Source organism: Monodelphis domestica, chromosome 5 (assembly GCF_027887165.1).
Source record: "Monodelphis domestica isolate mMonDom1 chromosome 5, mMonDom1.pri, whole genome shotgun sequence".
Taxonomy (NCBI): Eukaryota; Metazoa; Chordata; class Mammalia; order Didelphimorphia; family Didelphidae; genus Monodelphis; species Monodelphis domestica.
The window spans coordinates 289,059,175-289,082,313 of record NC_077231.1 but is presented as its reverse complement, the minus strand read 5'-3'; the positions used below and the strand labels follow the sequence as shown (position 1 = coordinate 289,082,313).

At 43.9% G+C, this 23,139-nt stretch overlaps 1 protein-coding gene across 2 annotated transcripts in view; it reads left to right on the top strand.

Moving 5' to 3' along the window:
- Nucleotides 1–23,139, top strand: part of RFTN1 (raftlin, lipid raft linker 1) — a 181,479-nt gene that overhangs the window by 104,742 nt on the left and 53,598 nt on the right. For both annotated transcript variants that reach the window (XM_056800272.1, XM_056800273.1), the window contains exon 5: nucleotides 19,793–20,168. In XM_056800272.1, the coding sequence (XP_056656250.1) occupies nucleotides 19,793–20,168 (376 nt within the window). The remainder of the gene's footprint in view (nucleotides 1–19,792; nucleotides 20,169–23,139) is intronic.

Here is a 23,139-nt window from a genome sequence, read left to right as displayed (position 1 = left end):
GACGGTGGAACTTTGCAGCGTGCACTTAAATTTAGCATCATTCATTTTCTGCCTGATTATTGATGATTGAGACCCTTATTTCTACAGATTCATCACTGATGCCTGATTTTAATGAAAGGTGAGGCTTTAAATTAGCATTAAAGAAAAACTACAGTGAATCCCCCTTCCACTTCCCTGCTCCCTGACCTCTTCTATAAATGGCTCAGGGATGCATAATATTTAGAAAAAGATAATCTTGGGGGAGAAAATAGCCAATGGAAGATCAGTTCTGAAGCTAACTGTGTGTGTGTGTGATCTTGGCCAAATCACCTAATCTGTCTTGGACTTTGATCACTCGTTTACAAAATGAAAAGCTATAGCCTCGTGTAGATCATTAGAACAGGGAGGAATCTGGGGGATTGTGGAGGATTAGAATCTCCTAAAACAGTGATGGCGAACCTTCTAAAGGGGTGGATGATGTGAGAAATGTCCTCAGGTTAGGGGGAGGGGGCAGTCTGGCCCTGTGTCCCTCTGGCATTCTAGTAATGAACTCTGGAAAACTCTGTGCTGGGGTAATGGCAGGTGTGCCCACAGAGAGGGCTCTGAATGCCTCTTCTGGCACAGGCGCCATAGACTCACCACCATGGTCCTAAGAAGATGAGTCTCACTCACCTCCATTCTCTCTTTTCACCAATGACTAAAAGGAGGCTTCCTCGTGTCTTACATGCTTCCAGTTTCTATAATGTGTGACCACTGGATGTGTAGGCTAGCAATTTGAATTTTCTAGATCAGAGGCTCTTGAGCAAATAGAGGGCACAAAAGTCTGGCTCTGGAGTCAGGAAAGCCTGAGTTTAATTCCTGCCTTAGACACTTAGTAACAGTGTTACCCTTGGCAAATGACTTCACTTTCATTTTCCTCATCTATAAAATGGGGATATTAATTACAGTCTCTATTTCTCAGGGTTGTTGTGAGGGTCAAATGAGATTTTTTTTTTCTATAGTGCTCTGCCAATGTTTAAAGTAAATAATAAGTACATATAAATATAAAAGTAAATGTAAAATATAAAAATATAATAAATATATTTTAAAATAAAATAAATAAAAACATAAATAATATAATATAAAAATAAGATAAATAAATAAATATAAATCCTAGGAGGTGTTTAGGACTAGGTGTTCTCTATGGATGCTCCTATCTCTCACTCTATAATTCTATGACCTAGGAGGGGATCCAAATGAGTAGACTAGCCTAGCAAAGACAAGAAGAAAGCAGCAGGGATAGGTAGTGGTTGTAAGGGACAGGAGGGAGTACTGGGCACATAAGATTCTCTGGTGATAAAAATCCCCCAATTCAGCAACCACTTGGGAGAGGGAAGAGACCAAGATGACTTGGAGAGTTCCATTTTGAAGCACCAGAGAAAGATGGTGCCATGAATAGAATTGGGGGTTAGGAAGAGGAACAGCACTTTTTGGAGAAAGACAATCATTCTGCTTTTGGGGAAGGTGAGGAGAAGCTTTGGGGCAGAACATTTAGATAAGAGCTTAGAGTAAGAAGCTGGGCATGTGGGTCTGGAGACCTAGAGAGAAATCAGGATTGAACACCGAGATGTCTCCATCCTTTGTGGCGGCTACTAATAGTCTAAAATTCAATCAGCTGCTTTTCTGTTAGGTGATCAGATTCTTCCTTGGAACCCATTTATTTGTTTGTTTATTTTAATGCATTTAATTTTATTTATTTTTATATATTTTTCCACAGTTACATGATTCATTTTCTTTCCCTCCCCTCTTCTCTCCCCAGTTCCACTGGGTTATAAATGTGTTATCACTCCTGAAACCTATTTAAAATACATTTTGCTTTTTTTGTGTAACTGTATCCATTGGGTCTTTCGATGTAGAGTTGAAAGGGACCTGGAGGTCATTTAATAGAATCTGAGGCTCAGGAAAGTTAAATGACTTGCCCAAGGTCACAAGGGGAAGAATTGGGATTTGACCTGAGATCTTTTAACTCCTTAGTAAGGGCTTCATTCATTACAACTCCAGTGCTTAGCACAGCACATTGTGAGGGCTTAATAAATGCTTTTTTTATTCACTCAATCTTTCATTCAAGAGCTTCCTCCCCATCTCCTTTCCACTGAGGATTCAGACCCTAACTTTGGTCATGCATCAGACTAGGGGGAATAAAATAAGAGAGGCTGGCAGGATTTCCTTTCACTTAAAAATCATTCCCCTGGACCTTTTAGACCCTCTCTGTGCTTTCACGTTGCCAAGACCCCTCTGGACATTTTTGTTTTTAAGACAGAGATGTTCTCTCTCTGGGTCACCACTTTCCTCTGCCTGCCCTGTTGTTCTTTTTAAGGATGTGACTGCATTTTCATTCCCTTTCAGGGAAATAGAACTGGTCTGTGTAAATTATTAGGATTTTATGGCTTCATAAGATTCTGGGTGGGTTGTTTCTTTGTTTTGGGCACCAGCCTACAGTGCATGTATTCCACAAAATAATAATAATAAAAACAAAAATAGCTTAGGGTAAAATATGGGGAAAAAAACAATTGACCACCAACACACCCATTCTTGGGACCCTTAAAATGCCATTTAGATGCCTGCAAAACAAAAGGAGAGCCCCAATTATTTGGCTCCATGGGAAGTTGTTGGATTGTCATGCATGACTTCCAATGGGCCTCTATTGAACAATTGACCTGTAGCCAAGGAAATTGAAGGAGTGACAGAACCTGGCAAAGTCCAATGGGACACAGCAGATGGGGGGCTGAGAATGGAGGAATTGGCTTTCTATTTAGTGCTATTCACTGATATTCGTTCCATTTACCAAGCATCTATTAAAGACCTACTATGTGCCAAAGGAGGAGGAACTAACCTTATTTTCAGTGCTCTCCTGTCTTATGGTACTATAGTGTTATTCATGGATATTTTTTCCATTTATCAAGCATCTATTAAAGACCTACTATGTGCCAAAGGAGGAGGAACTAGCCTTATTTTCAGTGCTCTCCTCTCTTAAGGTACCATACTGTTACTCATTGATATTCATTTCATTCACTAAGCATCTATTAAAGACCTACTGTGTGCCAAAGGAGGAGGAACTAGCCTTATTTTCAGTGCTCTACTCTCTTAGGGTACCATAGTGTTATTCATGGATATTCTTTCCAATTACCAAGCATCTATTAAAGACCTACTATGTGCCAAAGGAGGAGGAACTAGCCTTATTTTCAGTGCTCTCCTCTCTTAAGGTACCATACTGTTATTCATTGATATTCATTTCATTCACTAAGCATCTATTAAAGACCTACTGTGTGCCAAAGGAGGAGGAACTAGCTTTATTTTCAATGCCCATTTGTAAGACTTTATATGTATTTCTATTTAATTTTATTTCAATATATTCAGCTCCAGGCTTTAGCCTGCTGAGATCCTTTTAGCCTCTGACCCAGTTGCCCTCTCAGCTGCCGATTAGATGAGTGCACCCTCTCTGCCTTTATCCAAGTCATCCATAAAACCATTAAACAGCCCAGGGCCCAGCACATGTCAATTCCCAGAGCACTCCATTGGACGCCTCCCGCCATGTTGACATTGAACTGGACTCCTCCAGTCTGAACATTAACCATCACTCACTGATGTCTCAGCTCCTCATGAACATATTATGCATTTCCAAGTACACTTATGAATTACTTTTCAACTTTAAAAATGCTATGAAAATGAACCAATTATTTTATTCTACAAACATCTTTGACCCTCATGACGGCCCTATGAGGGAGGTACCCAAACTGTTACGGCCCTCGGCTTACTGGCGAGAAAATAGAACAGTCACCCGGCCAGTCACTGTCAGACGTGGATTTTGAACTGATTCTTGACTCCAAGCCAGGATAACTTTCCAGTTTTCTTGCCTTGACCATTTCCATTGACTGATGGTTGATTAAAATCTGACCTGTGGATTTCATGGAAAGTTGTTTGGGGGAAAAGGAGCTGTCGGGATGCTTTGAGGTTTCACTTCCACTTTCTCCCAAAAGTAGGTGATGCTCGACTCTCTGTCTCTTTTGTCATCCCAGAATTCCTGTTTTGTCTCTTTAAAGACTAATATAATAATCTCAAATTTGGGCCATTGTGGAGGAGGCCATTTAGTACTTTGGGCCAATCTAGTCATCAGTAATTTTTCTCTCTTCTTTGCTCTTTAAACTCTCTCTTCCACCTTAGAATCAATATTGTATGTCCATTCCAAGGCAGAAGAGTGAAAAGAAGTAAGGACTAAGGCCACAGGGGTTAAGTCCATTGAATAATAGACAGATGACAAGTTTTGGGTTCATGTATGCCCACTTAATAAGTATGTGAGCCTGGGCAATTTTTTTTACTTAAGACTCAGTTTACTTATCTGTTGAGTAGGGAGGGCCTTACTTAGATTCATCAAGGATCATCAATTGAGAGTTGGAAGAGACCGTAGAGATACTCTAATTTAACTTTTAACAGATGAGAAAATTGAGGACTGAGGGTGAAAGAACCTGTCCCTGGTCAAAACAGGATTAGAACACAAGTTCTGTTATTAGATTTATAATAATGTCCTTCCTTTTTAAAAAATCTTTATAGTATTTTAGTTTTTTAATTAGCAAAAAATTTATTCTTTGCTCGACTATACCTATTCATTCAGTGACACAGATACTAAATCTATGTCCCAAAGAGATCAAAGGAAAAGGACCCATGGGTGTACCAATATTCATAGCAGTTCTTATTATCGTGAATTATTTTTTGCTATATATAATGTCTTATTATGGCCAAAAAATGGAAACTAATTGAGTACCCTCAACTGGCTTAACAAATTATTGAAGTATGTAGATGTGATGGAATATTATTAAGCTGTAAAAAAATTAATTTAGCTCTTAGCTATCCTTTCTCTCTTTAAAAAAAAAAAGAGAAACAAAGCCCTGATGTCAAAGATGCATAGCTAGACAAAAGAAATTTCCTCATTGGCCTCATCCAAAAATGCATCTCTTTCTGGTCCTTGAACGTGTCCCCTGTCTGTCAGCAGATGGGGAACGAGCTTTTTGTCACTGCCCATCCGAAATTGTAGGTAGCCTCTGCATCGATCAGGGTTCTTAAATCTTCCTGAGTTGTTTGTCTTTAAACTGTTGTTATGAAATGAATGGCGCCCCTTGTCTTTTCACTTTGCTCTGCATCAGTTTATCCAGGCATCCCAGGTTTCTCCAACCGTCCCTTTCATCAATTTTTTTACAGCTCAAAAATATTCCATCACATTTATAAACTCAGTTTGTTTAGCCAGTTGATGGATGCTCTCTTAGTTCCCATTTTTTGTTACTACAGTGAGAACTGTTGTGAATATTTGTACTCACGTGGGTCCTTTTCCTCTTTCTTTGATCTCTTTGGGCTCCAGACTTAGTAGTCCATCATTGGATGAATAAAAAGATAGAGTTTAGGGATTTGGGGCATAATTCTCAATTGCTTTTTTGGAATGGCTGGACCAGTTTATGGCTCCACCAACCACTGGTATATTAATGTACCTGCTTTCCCACAGCCCCAACTAGAGTCTGTCATCTTCCCTTTTTAAAAATCAGGGGGCACCAGCTGTGTGACCCTGGGCAAGTCACTTGAACCCCCATTGCCTAGCCCTTACCACTCTTCTGCCTTGGAGCCAATACACAGTATTGACTCCAAGACGGAAAGTAAGGGTTTAAAAAAAAATCAGGGGGCAGCTGGGTAACTCAGTGGACTGAGGGCCAGGTCTAGAAATGGGAGGTCTTGGGTTCAAATCTGGACTCAGACACTTCCCAGCTGTGTGACCCTGGGCAAGTCACTTGACCCCCCATTGCCTAGCCCTTACCATGCTCCTGCCTTGGAACCAATATACAGTATTGACTCCAAAATGGAAGATAAGGGTTAAAAAAAATCAACTTTGCCAACCTAATAAGCTGGAGTTTGGTGCACCCACCTTCCATGATGCCTTCTCTTCTCCTCCTCCTTAGGAAGAAAACACTCTGAAACCTTTAAGACACTACACATGTGACCCAGAGCCATAATTATTATTATCAGAATTTCCACTTGTTGCTTTTTTTAAAAAAACCCTTACTTACTTACACAAAACTTGTGTATTGGTTCCAAGGCAGAAGAGTGGTAAGGGCTAGGCAATGGGGGTGAAATGACTTGTCCAGGGTCACACAGCTGGGAAGTGTCTGAGGCAAAGTTGATTTTTTTTAACCCTTATCTTCCATTTTGGCGTCAATACTGTATATTGGTTCCAAGGCAGGAGAGTGGTAAGGCCTAGGCAATGGGGGGTCAAGTGACTTGCCCAGGGTCACCCAGCTGGTGCCCCCTGATTTTTAAAAAGGGAAGATGACAGACAAATCTGAGATTTGAACTTAGGACCTCCCATCTTCAGGCCTGGTTCTCCATCCATTGAGCCACTCAGCTGCCCCCTCACTTGTTGCTTTTTGAGTACTCTGTAGATTGGATCATGATATTCCCAGCTGCAAGTACCTGCCTTATTCTTGGAGTGGCGGGCCCTGGTGGGGGTTGTTTTCTGAAATCAGCGTCTTGTAGACCCTAAGACTTGGGAAAGGGCAGAAATTGAGACACTAGCTGGATGGCCCTGGGGAAGTCCCCCAACTCTGTTTGCCTTGGTTCCCCCATCTGTCAGATGAGCTGGAGAAGGAAAGGACAAACCACTCTAGTGTCTCTGCCAAGAAAACCCCAAATGGGGTCACCAGTTTGCCTCAGTTTGCTCATTTATCAAATAAACTGAAGGAGGAAATGGCAAACCACTCCAGTGTGTCTGCCAAGAAAATCCCAAATGGGGGTCACTTGTTTGCCTCAGTTTCCTCATTTATCAAATTATCTGGAGGAGGACATGGCAAACCACTCCAGTGTCTCTGCCAAGAAAATCCCAAATGGGGTCAGAAAGAATCAGACACAACTGAATGGCTTTTATTCTGTGTGACCTTGGGCAAGTCCCTTAACTTTTGCAGGGCCCCCATTTTCTCAGTAAAATAAGGAGAAGAGTCTAGATTGTCCTTTAAGGTCTCTTCTACACTCTGTGTTTAGACTGTGATGCTATGAACCTTTGTCCACAGTAGCTTTGTGACCCTTGGTCATGGCTCGCTCATTTGTGTTTTCTTTTCTCTGATACTTGCAAATACGGTATTTTCAGTGTTTGGGCCCGTTGGAACACGTCCAGTGGCATGATCACATGAATCCATCCCACTTGGGATGGCGTGGGACTGTCACGTGTCCCTCATTCTCTCTAAATCTTCCCCAGGAGACATTGACAAATATGGAATTAACTTATCACCAGAAAAGTTTCTGAGGCGCCATATTGGTCTAGAAGCTTTTGCATGAGATGGAACATGTCTTGGAGTGCTAATTATGCATTGCAAATTAATACATGTTGTCACTGACACGTTTACAGCCCAGGTTGAACTGCCCCATCTGTGTCGTTGAAAGGTGTGGAGAGTCACCTCTCAGTAATGATCATTGCGCTTCATTTGTCCTCAATCCAGCAGAGATAATGAATGTAGGAATTTGGGCTCCTGTAGTTGTGGGAGGGGAGTGTGTGTGACAGGCTTGGGGAGGGGGAGTAGAGAGACAGAGAAAGACAAGGATGGATACCATAGGAAGAATTCTGGCTCTAGTGTCATGGAATCTGGGTTCCAATCCATACACACACATAGAATATTTATATTTATAATATGTGTGTATGCATATATGAGGTAAGTCTAGGTGACATGAAATTACTAACTCCTTATAAATCAGCAGACTGCCTAATAACGACAAAATGAATTAAGCTGAGATTTCCATGAATTTCTTTCAATTCCTATGTTTTCCTTTCTGTTCATCCTTCTAGAGCAGATGTCAGAATGAATACTAGCTAAGGTTTCTGTAGAGCTTACTAGGTGCCAGTCAAGCTTAGCTTTAAAATTATTATCTCATTTAGTCCTGACAACAATCCTGGGAGGGAGATGCTGTTGTTATTCCCATTTTACAGAAGAGGAAACTGGGGAAGATGATGGTGAAGTGACTCACCCAAGATGAGCGAGTGTCTAAGTTGGATTTGAACCCAGGATCTTCCTTTCTCCAGGTCCAGTCCTCTGTGCAATATGGCGCCCCTAGATGCCTTTAGACAGCATGGGACTGGAAGGGAAAAGACTTGAGTTCCAGTCTCTTATTGGGTATTATCTAGCCATGTGTCCTTGGGCAAGTCTTTCCTCATCTGTGAAATGGAGGCGAGGTGGATTTGGTGAGCTTTGTGGTCTTTTCCTCTAATTTCACTGTTTAGGAAATTCCTAATAAGAAACTCCCTCTATCCATGTCAAATGGTAATTATTGTGCAATGCATAGTCTTAGAAAGCTGCCTGTTGTACAGTAAGAAACTGTACAAGTATATTTCAGACACAGGACTTGAACCTCAAATCTTGCTGACTTTGAGACCGATCCGCTGTCTACTATACCATAGAATAATCTAGACCAAACGTGATCCCCTCTAGCTCTAAAACCATTTGATCTCCAAAGAATCTAAGCATGGAGAATGGTAAAAAAAAAAAGAGAGACAAAAAGCTTGAGGAAAATTCATGGACACTTTATAGGAAGAAGGGATTTTTAAAAAGTTAAAAAAAATTTAATTAGGTTAAATTTTAATTTAATAAAAAATCTTTTTATAAAAAGAAATTTTAAATGGATTGAAAATAAATGCCCCCAAGGAAATAAAGTTGCTTCAGGGAGTTTAATTTTTCAATTGGGGTAGACAGTTTTGAAATGATGCCTGGCAGGAGCAATCAATCTGCAAGCATTATTGGGTACCTACAGTGTGCTAGACTGTCCTAGGCACTTGAAGAAAAGCAGGCTGCGCTTTTCAAAGCTTATCCTGGGAACAGGTGCCTGGAGAACTGTACTGATGGTTTCCCTTCTGTTTAGAGTTTGAGTTTTTTGTGACTTCCCCTGCCAGTTTCCCCAGTGTCTGAGACTATGGACAGTAAAATCGTGCTTACTCGAGCTCCCCATTTGGAATTTGGACAGGGACCGAGCTAAATCTACGCCTGTGGGATTGCTAAGGAAATTAATATTATAAAGACCATATTAACAGGAGTTTTCCTTAGGAGAGGAGATCATTTGTAAGCACATCATCTGAATCATTGCTATGCTAATTATAAATCACTCTTATCTCTTTATTAACAGAGGACCTCAAGAGAGTGTTGCTTTTTGTTACCCTGGTTTGATTCTTTATAATCATCATCATCATTTTATATAATTTATATATATATATAATTTGTCATTTATATAGCACTTTAAGATTTGCAATGCACACATTTTTACATAGATTATCTAATTTACAAAGTACTTTACATAGATGATATCACTTTATCTAAATTTATTATGATTTTTATACTCGAAAGTAATCAAAATGACATCTTTATAAGATGCCTCATTTAGAGTTCTTCACGCTACACCCCCGTCTTCTCTCTGTTAGTTTGAATTAGGGAAGTCTTCACTGGAGAACACCAGCCCATCTCTGCCATTTTGGATACTTCCATCTTGGTTCAGAATTTCAGGATTGGACTCTAAGGCTGTGTGGGGTGAAAAAGACAAAGAGAAAGGATGAAGGGAAAGAAAGAGAAGGAGACATTGGGCATGGGTTATAGAGTAATCTTTTTTTCAAGTGAATAACTCAGACTTTGGTTGGGATTTGGGGAATCCGCTGCCCACCCCTCCATACCTACTGGGATAATTTCCATCCCCGGCACTCTCCAAGGTGCTGAAATGAAGAACAATGAGACATCTTTCTTCTGCTCTCCATAATGAAAACCATTTCTAGGCATTCCTTTGGGCTGATTTGTTGCCCCTGTGATTTGGCCGTTATGGCTGTTATGTAGGGAGAGGACACAGCCTCGATAATCTGGGAATCGAGCCCTGAAAGGGAGAGCAACATCCCCGTCGCTTGCGTGAGCACTGTTTTTTCCCCTGCATTTTATTAATGTTTTGGAAGCGTATGTAAATTGAGGAATGAGGAGAAAATCACACAGTCTGTCTGTTCAGCAGCTGTGAGTGTGAAGGGGAACATCTGTTCTTAGTTAACGGTCTTTCGACCTGCCTCCTTGACTCAGCTATTTCTCACTAGGGTGTCAAGGTCTACGTCCCATGAATGTAGCGAGACTATTTTCTGCAGCACTCCAAGGGATCTTGGATGGGTTTTGTGCCTCTAGCTAAGGTGCACATGGAGGGGATTTGAGCCGGTTGTCAAAAGGGAGGAAAAAGCCTGGCGAGATGCTCTCTGCCTCACGTCTGGGATGTCTTGGAGTGGAACCTTCAGCCCCGACGATGCTCTCGCTACTGGGCGTTTCTGAAGATGGCGCCCGTTGGGTTTTGTTCATTGCTTTTTTATTTTTAATCCTCATCTTAGAATCAATAGTGGGGATCCTCTCCAAGGAAGAGACGCAGGAAGGGCTAGTCCTCATCTCTGCTTCAAAGACCCCCTCTTCCTTTAAGACAGAGCAGGTACCACTTTCTGCACGAACCCTTTCCCAGTTTTTCCCAATGGCTAGTGCCCCCCCCCAAGCTGCTTTCCATTGAAATGCTTTGTATAGCGTGGTCCATCCGTCAGTAAACTTCATTATTTATTTATTTAATATAATGATTATAATATAATATAATAAAATAATAAACTTTAATATTTATTTATTAACACCTGCTAGGGATGTGCCAGGCACTGCGATCAGCACTGAGGATGCAAGACATAAGACAGGCCTGCCCTCAGAGCGCTCACAGTCTGATGGGGGGGGGGGGGAGGCAGTGCGTAAAAGGAAGCTAAAAGGGGGGACTGGAAGGGAGTGGAGAGAAGGTCATAGGAAATGATCTAGAAAGGCTTCAGTTTCCTCACGTTTCCTCTTTGAGGATGATGGATTTGTGCAGATGATGACCTGCAAAAAGGTAGCCTGGGTGGGAAGGGATGAGGTGAATTCTCCAGGTGCTATCCTTAAATGGGTGGGGGGCAGGGAGATGCTCCGAGACACATCCCGCCTTCTCCCACCAGCAAGAGGGATGGACTCCAGGAACAGGGGATCTCTCTCTCTCTCTCTCTCTCTCTCTCTCTCTCTCTCTCTCTCTCTCTCTCTCTCTCTCTCTCTCTCTCTCTCTCTCTCTCTCTCTCTCTCTCCTCTCTCTCTGTCTCTGTCTGTCTGTCTGTCTCTCTCCCTCTCCCCCCCTTCCTTCCTCTCTCCCTCCCTCTCGCTCTTTTGCTTTTGCTTTCGCTCTTTCTCTCCCTTCCTGTACCTTCCCCTCTATCTCTCTGTCTCTCTCCTTCCCTCCTCTCTCTTTGTTTCTTTGTCTTCTCTCTCCCTTCCTCCATCTCCTTCCCTCTATCTTTCTCTGTCTCTCTGTCTCTTCCTATGTCTTCCCCTCTATCTCTCTGTCTCTTTCCTTCACTCTTCTCTGTCTTTGTCTCTGTCTCTCTTTCTCTCCATCTCTCTGTCTCTTTCTCCCTCTCTCCCTTCCTCCATCTCCTCCCCTCTATCTTTCTCTGTCTCTCTATCTCTTCTTATGCCTTCCCCTCTATCTCTCTGTCTCTTTCCTTCACTCTTCTCTGTCTTTGTCTCTATCTCTCTTTCTCTCCATCTCTCTGTCTCTTTCTCTCTCTCCCTCCCTCCATCTCCTTCCCTCTATCTTTCTCTCTCTCCTGTCTCTCTCCCCCTGTATCTCTCTATCTCTGTGTGTTTCCCTCTGTTTCTCCGTCTCTTTCTTTCTGCCTCTCTTTATCTCTCTCTCCCCTTCTCCATTTCTCTTTTTCTCTATGTCTCTCTCTTCTGTCTCCCTTCCTCCATCTCCACCCCCACCTCTCTGTGTGTCTCTCTGTCTCTGTCTCTCTCCCTTTCCATTTTTCTCTTTTTCTCTCTGTCTGTCTCTCTTTCTTCCTCCATCCAACCCCCCCACCATCTCTCTCTCGATGTCTCTGTCTCTATCCCCTCGCCCATATAAGCTGATCCATCTTCTTATATGGACATAATCTACCAACTAATTATGTAGTTTTTCACCCCCGTCAGCAATCTTTTTGATTGCAAAAGGAAAGGAAGGAAAAAAAGGAGAGAAAAGGGAAGACAGAGAAAGGAGAAGGAAAAAAGAGAAAGAAAAAAGAAGGAAGAGGGGAGAGAAGGAAGGGGGAAAGAAAGAAGGAAAGACAAAGAAAGAAGGGAGAAAGGAAGGAAGAAGAAAGGAAAGAAGTGAAAGAAAGCAAAGGCAAGAAAAGAAAAGAGGAAAGAAAGATGAGAGGAGGAGGGAAGAAAGAGACAGAGAGGAGAGGGAGGAAGGGAGGAAGGAAAGAGGGAAGGAGAGAAGGAAGGAAGGAAAGAGTGAGAGCCCCCTAAAACTCGGGCCTCGTGAGGCCTGGAAACCTAAAGGCAGCCCCTTCCTCGGCCCCCTGTGCAGAGCAGTTTTAAAGGCCTGGCTTGATTCCTGAAGTGGAGGCGCTTCAAATGCCAGCTCCAGCGCTGGTGATTTCGGAGAGGAGGAGTTGGAACGTTTAGGTGATGAAGAGATGGCGGGAGGGTTATGTGTTTATGATAAAATATTCACAGCTAAAGCCTCCTGTGTCGGGCTGTAACCCAGAATGGCATTTCTGCAGAGGTTCTCAGCACACAAGTGCGTGCATCTGGCTTTCTTCATCCTTCTGCCAGCCCCGAGAGCTCTGAGAAGGAAAAGCATGTCGGGGGGCTGCGTCGTGCCCCCTTCCTGAGATCCCGGAGAGCTGGACGGGGCCCTCATGAGCCCGGACCTCGGTGTGTGTGTCCCGAGGGGGCAGAGGACAATGACTCCCAAGAGCCACGTTTTATCAGGCTTTAAGGCTCACATTTTCTCATTTCCCTTGATTAAATGTTGAGCTCTTTCCAAGTGGGGATGATCACATTTTGTATCCCTGGAACCTCAAACAGGGCCTGGCACACAGAGATGCTTTAACATTCTTGGTGGTTCAGTGGATGGAGAGCCAGGCTTGGAGTTGAGACGTCCTGGGTTCAAATCTGTCCTCAGACACTTCCTAGCTGGGTGACCCTGGTCAAGTCACTTCACCCCATTCCCCAGCCTTTACCCCTTTTCTGCCTTGGAGCCAATACACAATATTAATCCTAAGATAGAAGGTAAGAGTTAAGAAAAAATTCTTTTTCACAAAGCAATGCTTGGTGTTTTCATGACAAGCCTATGAAGTTGGTGCCACATATTGGGGGTCAAGCTGGGATTTCATAGGTTTATGGAATGAACATTTTCTGCAATGAATAAATAGCCCTAATTGTCTAGAATTCAGGGGTTAAACACCCAACCCACAAATGCTCTCAAGGGCAGCCTAGACCAGCTCAGCTGATAAGAGTCCAGTGGCAGTGCCCAGTCCTTCCTGCTTCCTTTGTCTCTTCCTTTCAGGCCGATTGGGGCATCCTCTCTCCTGCTCCTTCACACTTTGTTTTCTGGAGATTTAACGATCAGCTTTCTTTTTTAAGTCTAGGGGTCGTGTATTGGCCCCACCTCTGCTATTTTGTGGCATTTATATCTGACAAAAAAGTTATGACATTAATTATAAAAATACGATATTAATTATATTTAAGAATATTTGTTATTGTATTAAATTGTATTGAAATATAGGGAAGGCTTTGACTCATCGCCAGCTTGAATTTATGTTGATCTCTGTTAATGTTGATCAAAAGGAAAATAAATAACATTTATTTTTATTAAATGTATTGAATATATTTTCTTATATAAAATAATATAAATAAAAAACATTAATTCACTTTTGTCATAGGTATGCATTGGTACAGCCATTCTGGAAAAAAGGTTTAGAATTCTGCCCCTGAAAATGATTAAATTTACCAATCCTTTGACCCAGCAATACCATCACTTGTGTCTCTGCTCTCAAGATATCACTCCGGTTGAAGACACCGCGATCTTTATGCATTGCCCACGCCCATTATTGACCTCTACAAACCAGGTTTCATTTGGCATCATCACTGTGAGGTCCAATAATTGGTAATGCTCGGCGCATGGCCCATAGTGGCTGCTTCATCGATAGCTATTCCCTTCTTCCCTTCCTCAGATCGAGGCTGAAAAGGGGCCCTAGAGGTGCTTTGGTGCAGCCCCCTCATTAGCCATGACACAACCGAGTCATTCTGTGATTTGTCTAAGACCCACCGTCATCCCCCTTCATGAAATCACAAGGGACTTCAAGGTTCCTCTAGGCCCGTCCTCCCATTTGACAGAAAAGGAAACTGAGGACTGAGGCGGTCAGCCCTCTGTCTGTGGCTGTACCATAAGTAAGCAGCAAATCTAGGATTCCAGTTTGGGTCATTCGATGAGCCACAGCATTCTCTCCTCCTCCTCCAAGCCAGTCTTTGGCGCCATTTTGTATTTGAAATCCAGTTCATGATTCTTTGTATCTTCTGTTCACGGCTGCCGCCTTCCCTCAGCACCTGAAAGACATTTGAGAAAAGTACGTTAAATGTCAACTTGCTTAGAACTCGGGTGCACGAGCCACCAGAGAGAAATAGAGGAGGCTTGTCCTTGGCCTGTGGGTGCACCAGTGTGCATGTGCCCTTCCCAGCCCTGGAGCCATTGGAGTGTTCTCTCTGGGCCCCAAACGCCCCCATTCTGCTCCTCCGAGCTTCCCCAAACCACCCAAGTTCTCTCTTAATGCCTTCGATGCTGCTTTGTGCCCTGGGTTCATACACTGCATATCTGCTGATTGACTCATTAAAGGGCTAAATGGAATAAGTTTTCCTTATTTTACCATGCTGTGTCTCCATACTTCGCAATCCAGTGTTTAGCTTCCATTTTCTCTTTCTAATATTCTTTTAATGCTTTTATTGTATTTTCATAATGCTCTCAGTTTCTAATGATATAAACCCTTCCCTTGTAACTACATACACCTCTGTATGTGTAAAACTACAGAAATATCTATATAGATCTCTCCCTCCCTCCCTTTCTCTTCCTTCCTTCCTTCCCTCCCTCCCTCCTTCCTTCCTTCCTTCCTTCCTTTCTCGCTTCCTCCCTCCCTCCCTCTCTCCCTTTCTCTCTTTCTCTCTCTCTTTCTCTCTCTCTTTCCTTCTTTCTTTCCTTCTTTCTTTCTTTCTTTCTTTCTTTCTTTCTTTCTTTCTTTCTTTCTTTCTTTCTTTCTTTCTTCTTCTTTCTTTCTTTCTTTCTTTCTTTCTTTCTTTCTTTCTTCTTTCTTTCTTTCTTTCTTTCTTTCTTTCTTTCTTTCTTTCTTTCTTTCTATCTTTCTTCTCTTCTCTTCTTTCTCTCTTTCTCTCTCTCTTCTCTCTTTCTCTCTCTTTCTCTTCTTTCTCTCTTTCTCTCTTTCCTCTCTCTCTCTCTCTCTCTTTCTCTCTTTCTCTCTTTCTCTCTCTTCTCTCTCTCTCTCTTCTCTCTTTCTCTCTCTTCTTCTCTCTTTCTCTCTTTCTCTCTTTCTCTCTTTCTCTCTTTCTCTCTTTCTCTCTCTCTCTTTCTTTCTCTTTCTTTTTCTCTCTCTTTCTTTCTCTCTCTCCTTCCCTCCCTCCCTTTCCTTCCCTTCTCTCTCTCTGTCTCTCTCTCCCTCCCCTCTGTCTGTCTCTCCCTCCCCTCCCTGTGTCTGTTTCTCTCCCCCTCCCTCCCTCTCTTTTGTTCTCTCTCTACCTCTGTCTCTGTCTCTGTCTCTCCCTCCCTCCCTCCCTTTCCTTCCCTTCTCTCTCTCTGTCTCTCTCTCCCTCCCCTCTGTCTGTCTCTCTCCCCCTCCCTCCCTCTCTCTTGTTCTCTCTCTACCTCTGTCTCTGTCTCTGTCTCTCCCTCCCTCCCTCCCTCCCTCCCTCCCTCCCTCTCTCTGTCTCTTGCTCTGTCTCTGTCTTTTTTTCCCTTTCTCTCTGTCTCTTCTTCTCTCTCTAACCCTCCCTATCTTTGACCGTCTATTATTGTCAGTTTTTAACTCTGGAAAACTTATGCATGGATGAATGCATGCGAATCTAATTCTGCACCTATAGGCTACTCTTTCCTTTTAATAAACAATTCTCCCTCTCCCTCTCCCACATCTCCCCGGCCTCCCTTAGCAAACCAAACCAAAGCCCTGCAACAAATACCCATATGGTAGTGGACCATTTCCCCTGGCCCGGCACAAAGGCTGCCTGTGTTGGGTATTAGGATGGCTTCTTACTGCTCGGAGCTGAATTCTCTTGTGGATGTGCAGGGCATTGAGGTCGTTGTACGTGTTATTATCTTGGCTTTGCTTACTTTTTTCTGCATCATTTCAAAGACGTCTCCCCAAATTTCTATGAATTCTTCATCTCTTTTTCTCGTGTGTCACAATAATGAATGACGTTGACTGACCGCAGTGTTGTTAATCATCCTCCAAGAAACGAGCCCCCACTTCCTTGTCAGTTTTCTTTGTTTTGTTGTTGGGTTTTTTAGCTGCCACCAAAAGGGCTGCTATAAATATGTTTATGTCCATGAGGACTTCCTTCCTATCCTTGACCATCTTGGAGTATCCCTTAGAGGACAAGATTGATGGATCAAAGAGTATTCTCCACTCGGCAGCTTATCTAGTGGCAGACAGTTACCTTCTTTGTGCCTGACTCAGCCTAATTCACAGGGTGTGAGACCGCCATTGGCAAGTGGTCCATAAAGCAAAAGTCTGTTATACCTAGACGGGACCTTAGAGACCAAGCCCTGTCTTTTACAAGTGAGGAAACTGAGGCCAAGAAGGAGAAGGGATTTACTGCAGGTCACCAAGGTAGTAAGTAAAAAGGCTGGACTATGAATCCAAAGCCCTTGACTTCTAAACCCACATTATTTCTATGGTATCCCCTTCCTGCTGCCCCCAAGTCAACCATGGACACGACAGCCAAGAGACACGAGGGTCAGAGTGGACTTGGAGTCAGGAAGGAACCTGAGTTTGAATCCTGCCTCAGATACTTCCTTAACGGGGATGACCCTGGGCTAGTCCCATCTTTAACCTCTCCCTTGTAAAATGGGGGGAATAGCCCCCACCTTAGAGGGTTGTTGTAGGGACCAAATGGGATAAGCTACTCTATAAATACTACTTCTTATAATTATTATCTCTGTTCTCATAGCATGAAGGTCCCAAGATGTACAGAGGTTCAAGGCTTGAAGGAAATCTTAGCAGTCAGCTAGTGAACATTTATAGAGCATTTGTATTTATAGAGCATTTATTTACATATTAGAATTTTAGATGGAAGGATGGAAGGAAAGAAAGAAGGAAGGGAAGGAAGGAAGGAAGGAAGAAAGGAAGAAAGGAAGGAAGGAAGGAAGGAAGGAAGGAAGGAAGGAAGGAAGGAAGGAAGGAAGGAAGGGAGGGAAGGAGAGAAGAAAGAAAGGAAGAAGAAAGAAAGAAAGAAAGAAAGAAAGAAAGAAAGAAAGAAAGAAAGAAAGAAAGAAAGAAAGAAAGAAAGAAAGAAAGAAAGAAAGAAAGAGAAAGAAAGGAAGAAGGGAAGAAGGAAAGGAGGGAAGAAGGAAAGGAGGGAGGGGAAGAAGGGAAGAAGGAAAGGAGGGAGGGAAAGAAAGAAAGAAAGGAGGGAGGGAAGGAGAGAGAAGAAAGAAAGGAAGGAAGGAAGGAAGGAAGGAAGGAAGGAAGGAAGGAGGGAAGGAGAGAGAAGAAAGGAAGGAAGGAAGGAAGGAAGGAAGGAAGGAAGGAAGGAAGGAAGGAAGGAAGGAGAAGGGAAGAAGGAAAGAAAGGAAGGAGAGAGAAGGGAAGAAAGAAAGACGAGGAAAGAAAAGAATGTAAATAGTCCCTGCTCTGGCTGAAGCTCCTTTTCTGGTGCTCTGCTGGCGTCCTTGAAGTGGGTCTTCACTTTCCTGACAGGTGTAGGAAGGCTGACTTCTCTTGGGGTCTGCGATTATGATAACATAATAAGTGATGCTTATTATGGGCCCAGGGAAGGCTGGCTCTTGTCATTAAACAAGTGACATCAATTCTCCACCCATTAAAAGTGTTGGACGATGGATTTACTGAGCTTCAGACTTCCAGGAAAAACTGTAGCCTTTGAAATTCTCCGCCAGAAAGAAACATGTTTCTAATATCTTTAGAGAGTAAAGATTTTTAGGTAAAACTTTAGATAATAAATCCACAGCATAAAAGAACGTACCTACAGGTGTTCAGCGGATGGGGCCAACTCGCGCCTCTGTCAATAATTGGTGGAATCTGGGAAGTGGGGCTTTGTAGGGCAAGAGCTCTACAGTCGTACCAGCAGTCGAGCGAGCATGAGATGGAGGGGACCCTAGAGGACATCTGGTTGACCCTCCTTTGCAGATAGAATAAATTTGAAGCCCAGAGAGGTGACCTGAGTTGTAGGTTGGGAGCTCGCTCGGGTAATAAAGAGGAGCCGGTCTCAAACAGGGTCCTCCTAGTCCAGAGGCAGCATCCTTTCCCTGTGGGTGCCACGCTTCAGTCCTGCTGCTTAATGTTTTTCTGTGATCTCTTCCCTGGGTGTTTTCTCTTCCAGGCTGCAGATGGCAGCCCCCCTGGACCTCCTTTACCTTCCCCAGAGTGGCATGCGGATGGATCGGTCATCAGCCCCAAATCCCAAGCCTGCCCCTTAATTCCTTCATACCCTTCAGGCATGTGGCTTACAGTCCATCCGCCTCTTTCCTTGTTTTGTAAAATGTGGATCAGGAGAATCCCTGACTGATCCCTTGTTCCCGCCGGTAAATCCTCCCCTGGGATTCTGTCTGGCTGCCCAGAGCTGTTGACCGGACAGATCCCTCCTCGGTGCCCTCTTGGTTTTTGTAGGAACGAGCATCAGAAGCATCCCTCAAAGGTCCCCTCGTCCCCTTGTGGGTGTCTGGGCTTCTCGCTGGCTTGGAGGGCGATGGCAGCACTTTTTTCTTTCTCTCACTCATCTCCTTGCTGATGGAGACAATTGTGTGTATTTTTTAGAGAGGAAGAAAGTACAAATCCATGACTGGGCAGCCAGACCAGAGGGCACTGGCCAGGGCATAGGGTGGACGGTCATGAGTCCAGCCACCTTTCTAGGCTAGACGCTTTGGGTTCTGGAAGGAGTCCTTTGTACGCCTCCTATTTCATCACTTTTTTTCTTTTACCTCCTGTCTTAGAATCAATACTGAGTATTAGTTCCAAGGCAGGAGAGCAGTAAGGGCTAGGCTGTTGGAGTTAAGTGACTGGCCCAGGGTCACACTGCTGGGAAGTATCTGAGGTCCGATTGGAACCCAGGATCTCCCATCGCCAAGCCTGGCTCTATCCCTGTTTTTTCCCTCCTTACAGTTAGTCTTAATGGTTAGTCCATGCTTCCCCAGATCCCCCCCCCCCATTGCGAGAACAATTGTTTAAAAGGAAATTCTTTGAGGTTATAAAACACCACCTGTCGCTGGTATATGTTTATATAGACATAGTGTGTTTATACAATGACCTGATTGGCAGGAAGTAGATAATTTGTTAAAAATAATAATAAGGGGGGTGGGGGTCAAAAATAAAACTTCTGCAGAAATTAACTTCCTCTTTCAAACTCGCTGTTGTGTTTCTACCCACTCCCACGTGGGGAGTCCTCGACCTCCCCCCACAGTAAACCAAAGGCAGAGATGGTGCCTTGCCCCAAGGACAGATGGTTCCAACCCTCCTGTGTGCCCAGCAAGTCAACCCTCTGGGGCTGCTTGGTGTAAGATGGAATGATTGAAAATGAACCCCCCCACACCTTGCTGGCATAGGACTGAACGGGGGAGGCACGGAGGCCATGATGGAGGCTGTGGATGGGGGGACATGGACTCGGGGGCTCCCCAAAGTGCCTTCTGCCCCGCCACTGCGACAACACATTGATTTATCCTCCTCTTTGTTCACCCACAGATCCAAGACACAGCCAGTCGGGGCCTAGAGTTTGTGGGTGTCATCCCTCAGTACCAGTGCCCCGGGAACTCTGCGGGGAGCAGCCCTCTGACCCCCACGGCCAACGGGTCGGGAGAGTCGAGAGATGAGAAAAACACGTTGGGCTCTTCTGAAGACCTGTTGCCTTTGGACAGAGAGACCCCGGGGTCAGCGGATATATGCAGCACGCCGGCGGGGTCTCAGGGCGACGCGGGGCTCTGGGAAAACGGGGGAGCCGACGGGCAGCGGGCCGAACCCCTGAACTTATCCACCATCCAGGGAAACGGAGGAGGTTCACCAGAGAAGGAGGACGAATCCTCAGCAAGACTGACATCCACAGCGGACACTCTTGCTGGAAGTAAGTTGGGCACTGCCAGGGCTGGGTTGAAGAGATGCTAACAAATCTGACCTGAGAGACTTCCTAGCTAGGTGACCCTGGGCAAGTCACTTAACCTAGCCCTGCCTTTATCCATGCCTTGAAACTGATACAAAGTATTGATTCTAAGACAGAAAGTCAGGATGTAATTTTTTTTTCCTTAAAGGGAGAGAGCCTAGTGATTTTTTCCAGCATCTTAAAGAAAGAAGGAAAAAGAACTGATAACAGTGTATTGAGTCTAAAACAAAGTAAGGATTAAAAAAAATTTTTAAGGGAGAGAGACTAGTTATTTTTTTCCAGGATCCTAAAGAAACAAGGAGGAAAAAAAATCAATACACTGTATTGATTCTAAAATAGAAAGTAAGGGTTGTAAAAAAAATTTTTAAGGGAGAGAGGCTAGTTATTTTTTCCCAGCCTAAGGAAACAAGAAGAAAAAAGAACTGATTCCCAGTATTTATTCTAAGACAGAAGGTACAAGTTAAAAAATTTTTTAAAGGAAAGAGGTTATTGATTTCCCCCCCAAATCTTAAGAAAACAAGAAGAAAGAACTGATACACAGGATTGATTCTAAGGCAGAAAGTAAGGCTTTAAATTTTTTTTTTTAAGGGAGAAAGGCTAGTGATTTTTTCCAGGATCCTAAGGAAATGAGAAGGGAAAAAAACCCAATAGCATTGATTTTAAGACAAGGTAAAGGTTTTAAATTTTTTTAAATGGAGAGAGGCTAGTGATTTTTTCCCAGCATCCTAAGAAAAGGAGAAGAAAAAAAAGAAATGATAAGGGAGTGGGAGAAAGGTTCTCCCTCCAGATAGGGGAAACAGACAGGTTGGACCTAGTTGCCCAGCTTGGACCATTAAGAGCCTCCCGTGAGACTTCCTTGAGCAGAAATTCAGGCAGTGCCCCTGGCGTGCCTGCCTGGGTAGGAGAGCTGAGAGAGTGAATTCTTCTGTCGCCCTCGCCTCTGCAGCAATCTCACATTCCCCGGCACCCGGCACAGGAAGCGCTAATGTGTTGGGCATTCTGACAGAATGTGCCTGGCGCTCACCAGGGGTGGGTGGATCAGGGATGTTTGCTCAAAGCCAGACACAAAGAAAGCCCCAGAAGGACAATTTGTTGCAGGAAGAAAAGTGAAGCAGCCACGTTTCCGTAAGTTTGTATCTAACGCTCGTTCAACCTGCGGAGAATGTGCCTTGGATGGGGATGCTGCCAGAAGCTCTCAAACCTCCATCCTTTGCCCTAAAGTTTCAAGGCAGCATCCTGTTGGCCATCAGGATCTTCTGTGTCCTCTGATACATTACTGGTGGATTGTATGACCCTGGGCAAGTCACTTACCTTTGCCACTCCCCAGGCTACTCTAGAATAGCCTATTAAAGTGGCAGAATAGCCGTCTAAATGCTTCTGTTGTTGTTCAGTCGTTTTCAGTCACATTCTACTCTTTGCGACCCCATTTAGGGTTTTCTTGGCCAAGATGCTGAAGTGGTTGGCTGCTTCCTTCTTCAGTTCATTTGACAAATGAGGAAACTGAGGCAGAGAGAGAATCAATAACTGTGTTGCCCAGCTAGGAAGTCCTGTAGGTGAGCTTTAAAATGAGATCCTCCTGATTCTTGTATCCATTGCTCATTTGTAGTGCAGCAGGCTTATGCAATGGAAAGAAAGGATAAATTTAGAGACAAATTTAGTTTGTAAATATTTATTAAGTGCCAGGAATTGTGCAAAAAGTGCTAAAAGAGGCAATTATTGGGTGGCTCAGTGGATAGAAAGCCCGAGTTAGAGAGAGAAGAGACTGGATTCAAATGTGACCTCAGATATTTCCTAGCTTTGTGACCCTGAAAAAGTCACTTAACCCCCATTGCCTAGCCCTTCTGCCTTGGAACAATATACAATATTAATTCTAAGACAGAAGGTAAGGAAGAGAGAGAGAGAGAGAGAGAGAGAGAGAGAGAGAGAGAGAGAGAGAGAGAGAGAGAGAGAGAGAGAGACAGAGACAGAGACAGAGACAGAGAGAGACAGAGAGAGAGAGAGGAAGAGAGAGACAGAGAGAGAGAGGGAGGGGGAGAGAGAGACAGAGAGAGACTGAGAGAGAGAGACTGAGAGAGACAGAGAGAGAGAGAGAGGGAGGGAGGAGAGAGAGAGAGAGAGAGAGAGAGAGAGAGAGAGAGAGAGAGAGAGAGAGAGAGCGAGGGAGGGAGGGAGAGAGAGAGAGAGAGAGAGAGAGAGAGAGAGAGAGAGAGAGAGAGAGAGAGAGAGAGAGAGAGAGAGAGAGAGAGAGAGAGCGCCTCTGCCCTCAGGGAGTTTACAATCCATTAGAGAATTGGGTTCCAATCCTGGATCTGACCTTGGATAAGTCACTGAACTTAACCCAAGATTCTTCACCTACAAAATGAGGAGGCTGGACTAGTTGGGGCCTCTTCTGGTTCCTCTTTCCTGCTCGAAATCTGTCTTCAATCTCTTAGCTCACATTCCCTAATTTAGCTTTGCCTGACTTCAGTTTGTGGCAGAAATGATTGCTTTGCCTAGCATCTCCTTACACATCCAGACTTTGCCAAGGCATCTCAGCATCTCTGTGAGGGAGCAAGAGGGAGAGAAGGAGCCAGACCCAAGGCTGGGAAATCTGTTGCCCACAGGCTTTTCATCTCCTCTCTGGTGGACCCAGAAGAAATGACTTTTCTGGGGTTCTTAGCCCTATGTCAGCGGACCCCCTTGGGTAACCACTGACCAGACTCCCTTCCCACAGGGATGTTTTTAAATGCATGAAATAAGATCTCTAGGATTACCAAGGAAACCAATGCTGTGGATCTTAAATAAGTTCCTGGACCCCAGGAGAAGAACTCCTGCCATTCTTGCCAAAAATCTACCCTTATCTGTGGTGAAGAATAGCTTATTCTACAATGTTAAAGCAGTAATTACCATCCAGGCAAAGACTTGTTAGAACTGGAACGCTTACGAGCTTTGCAAC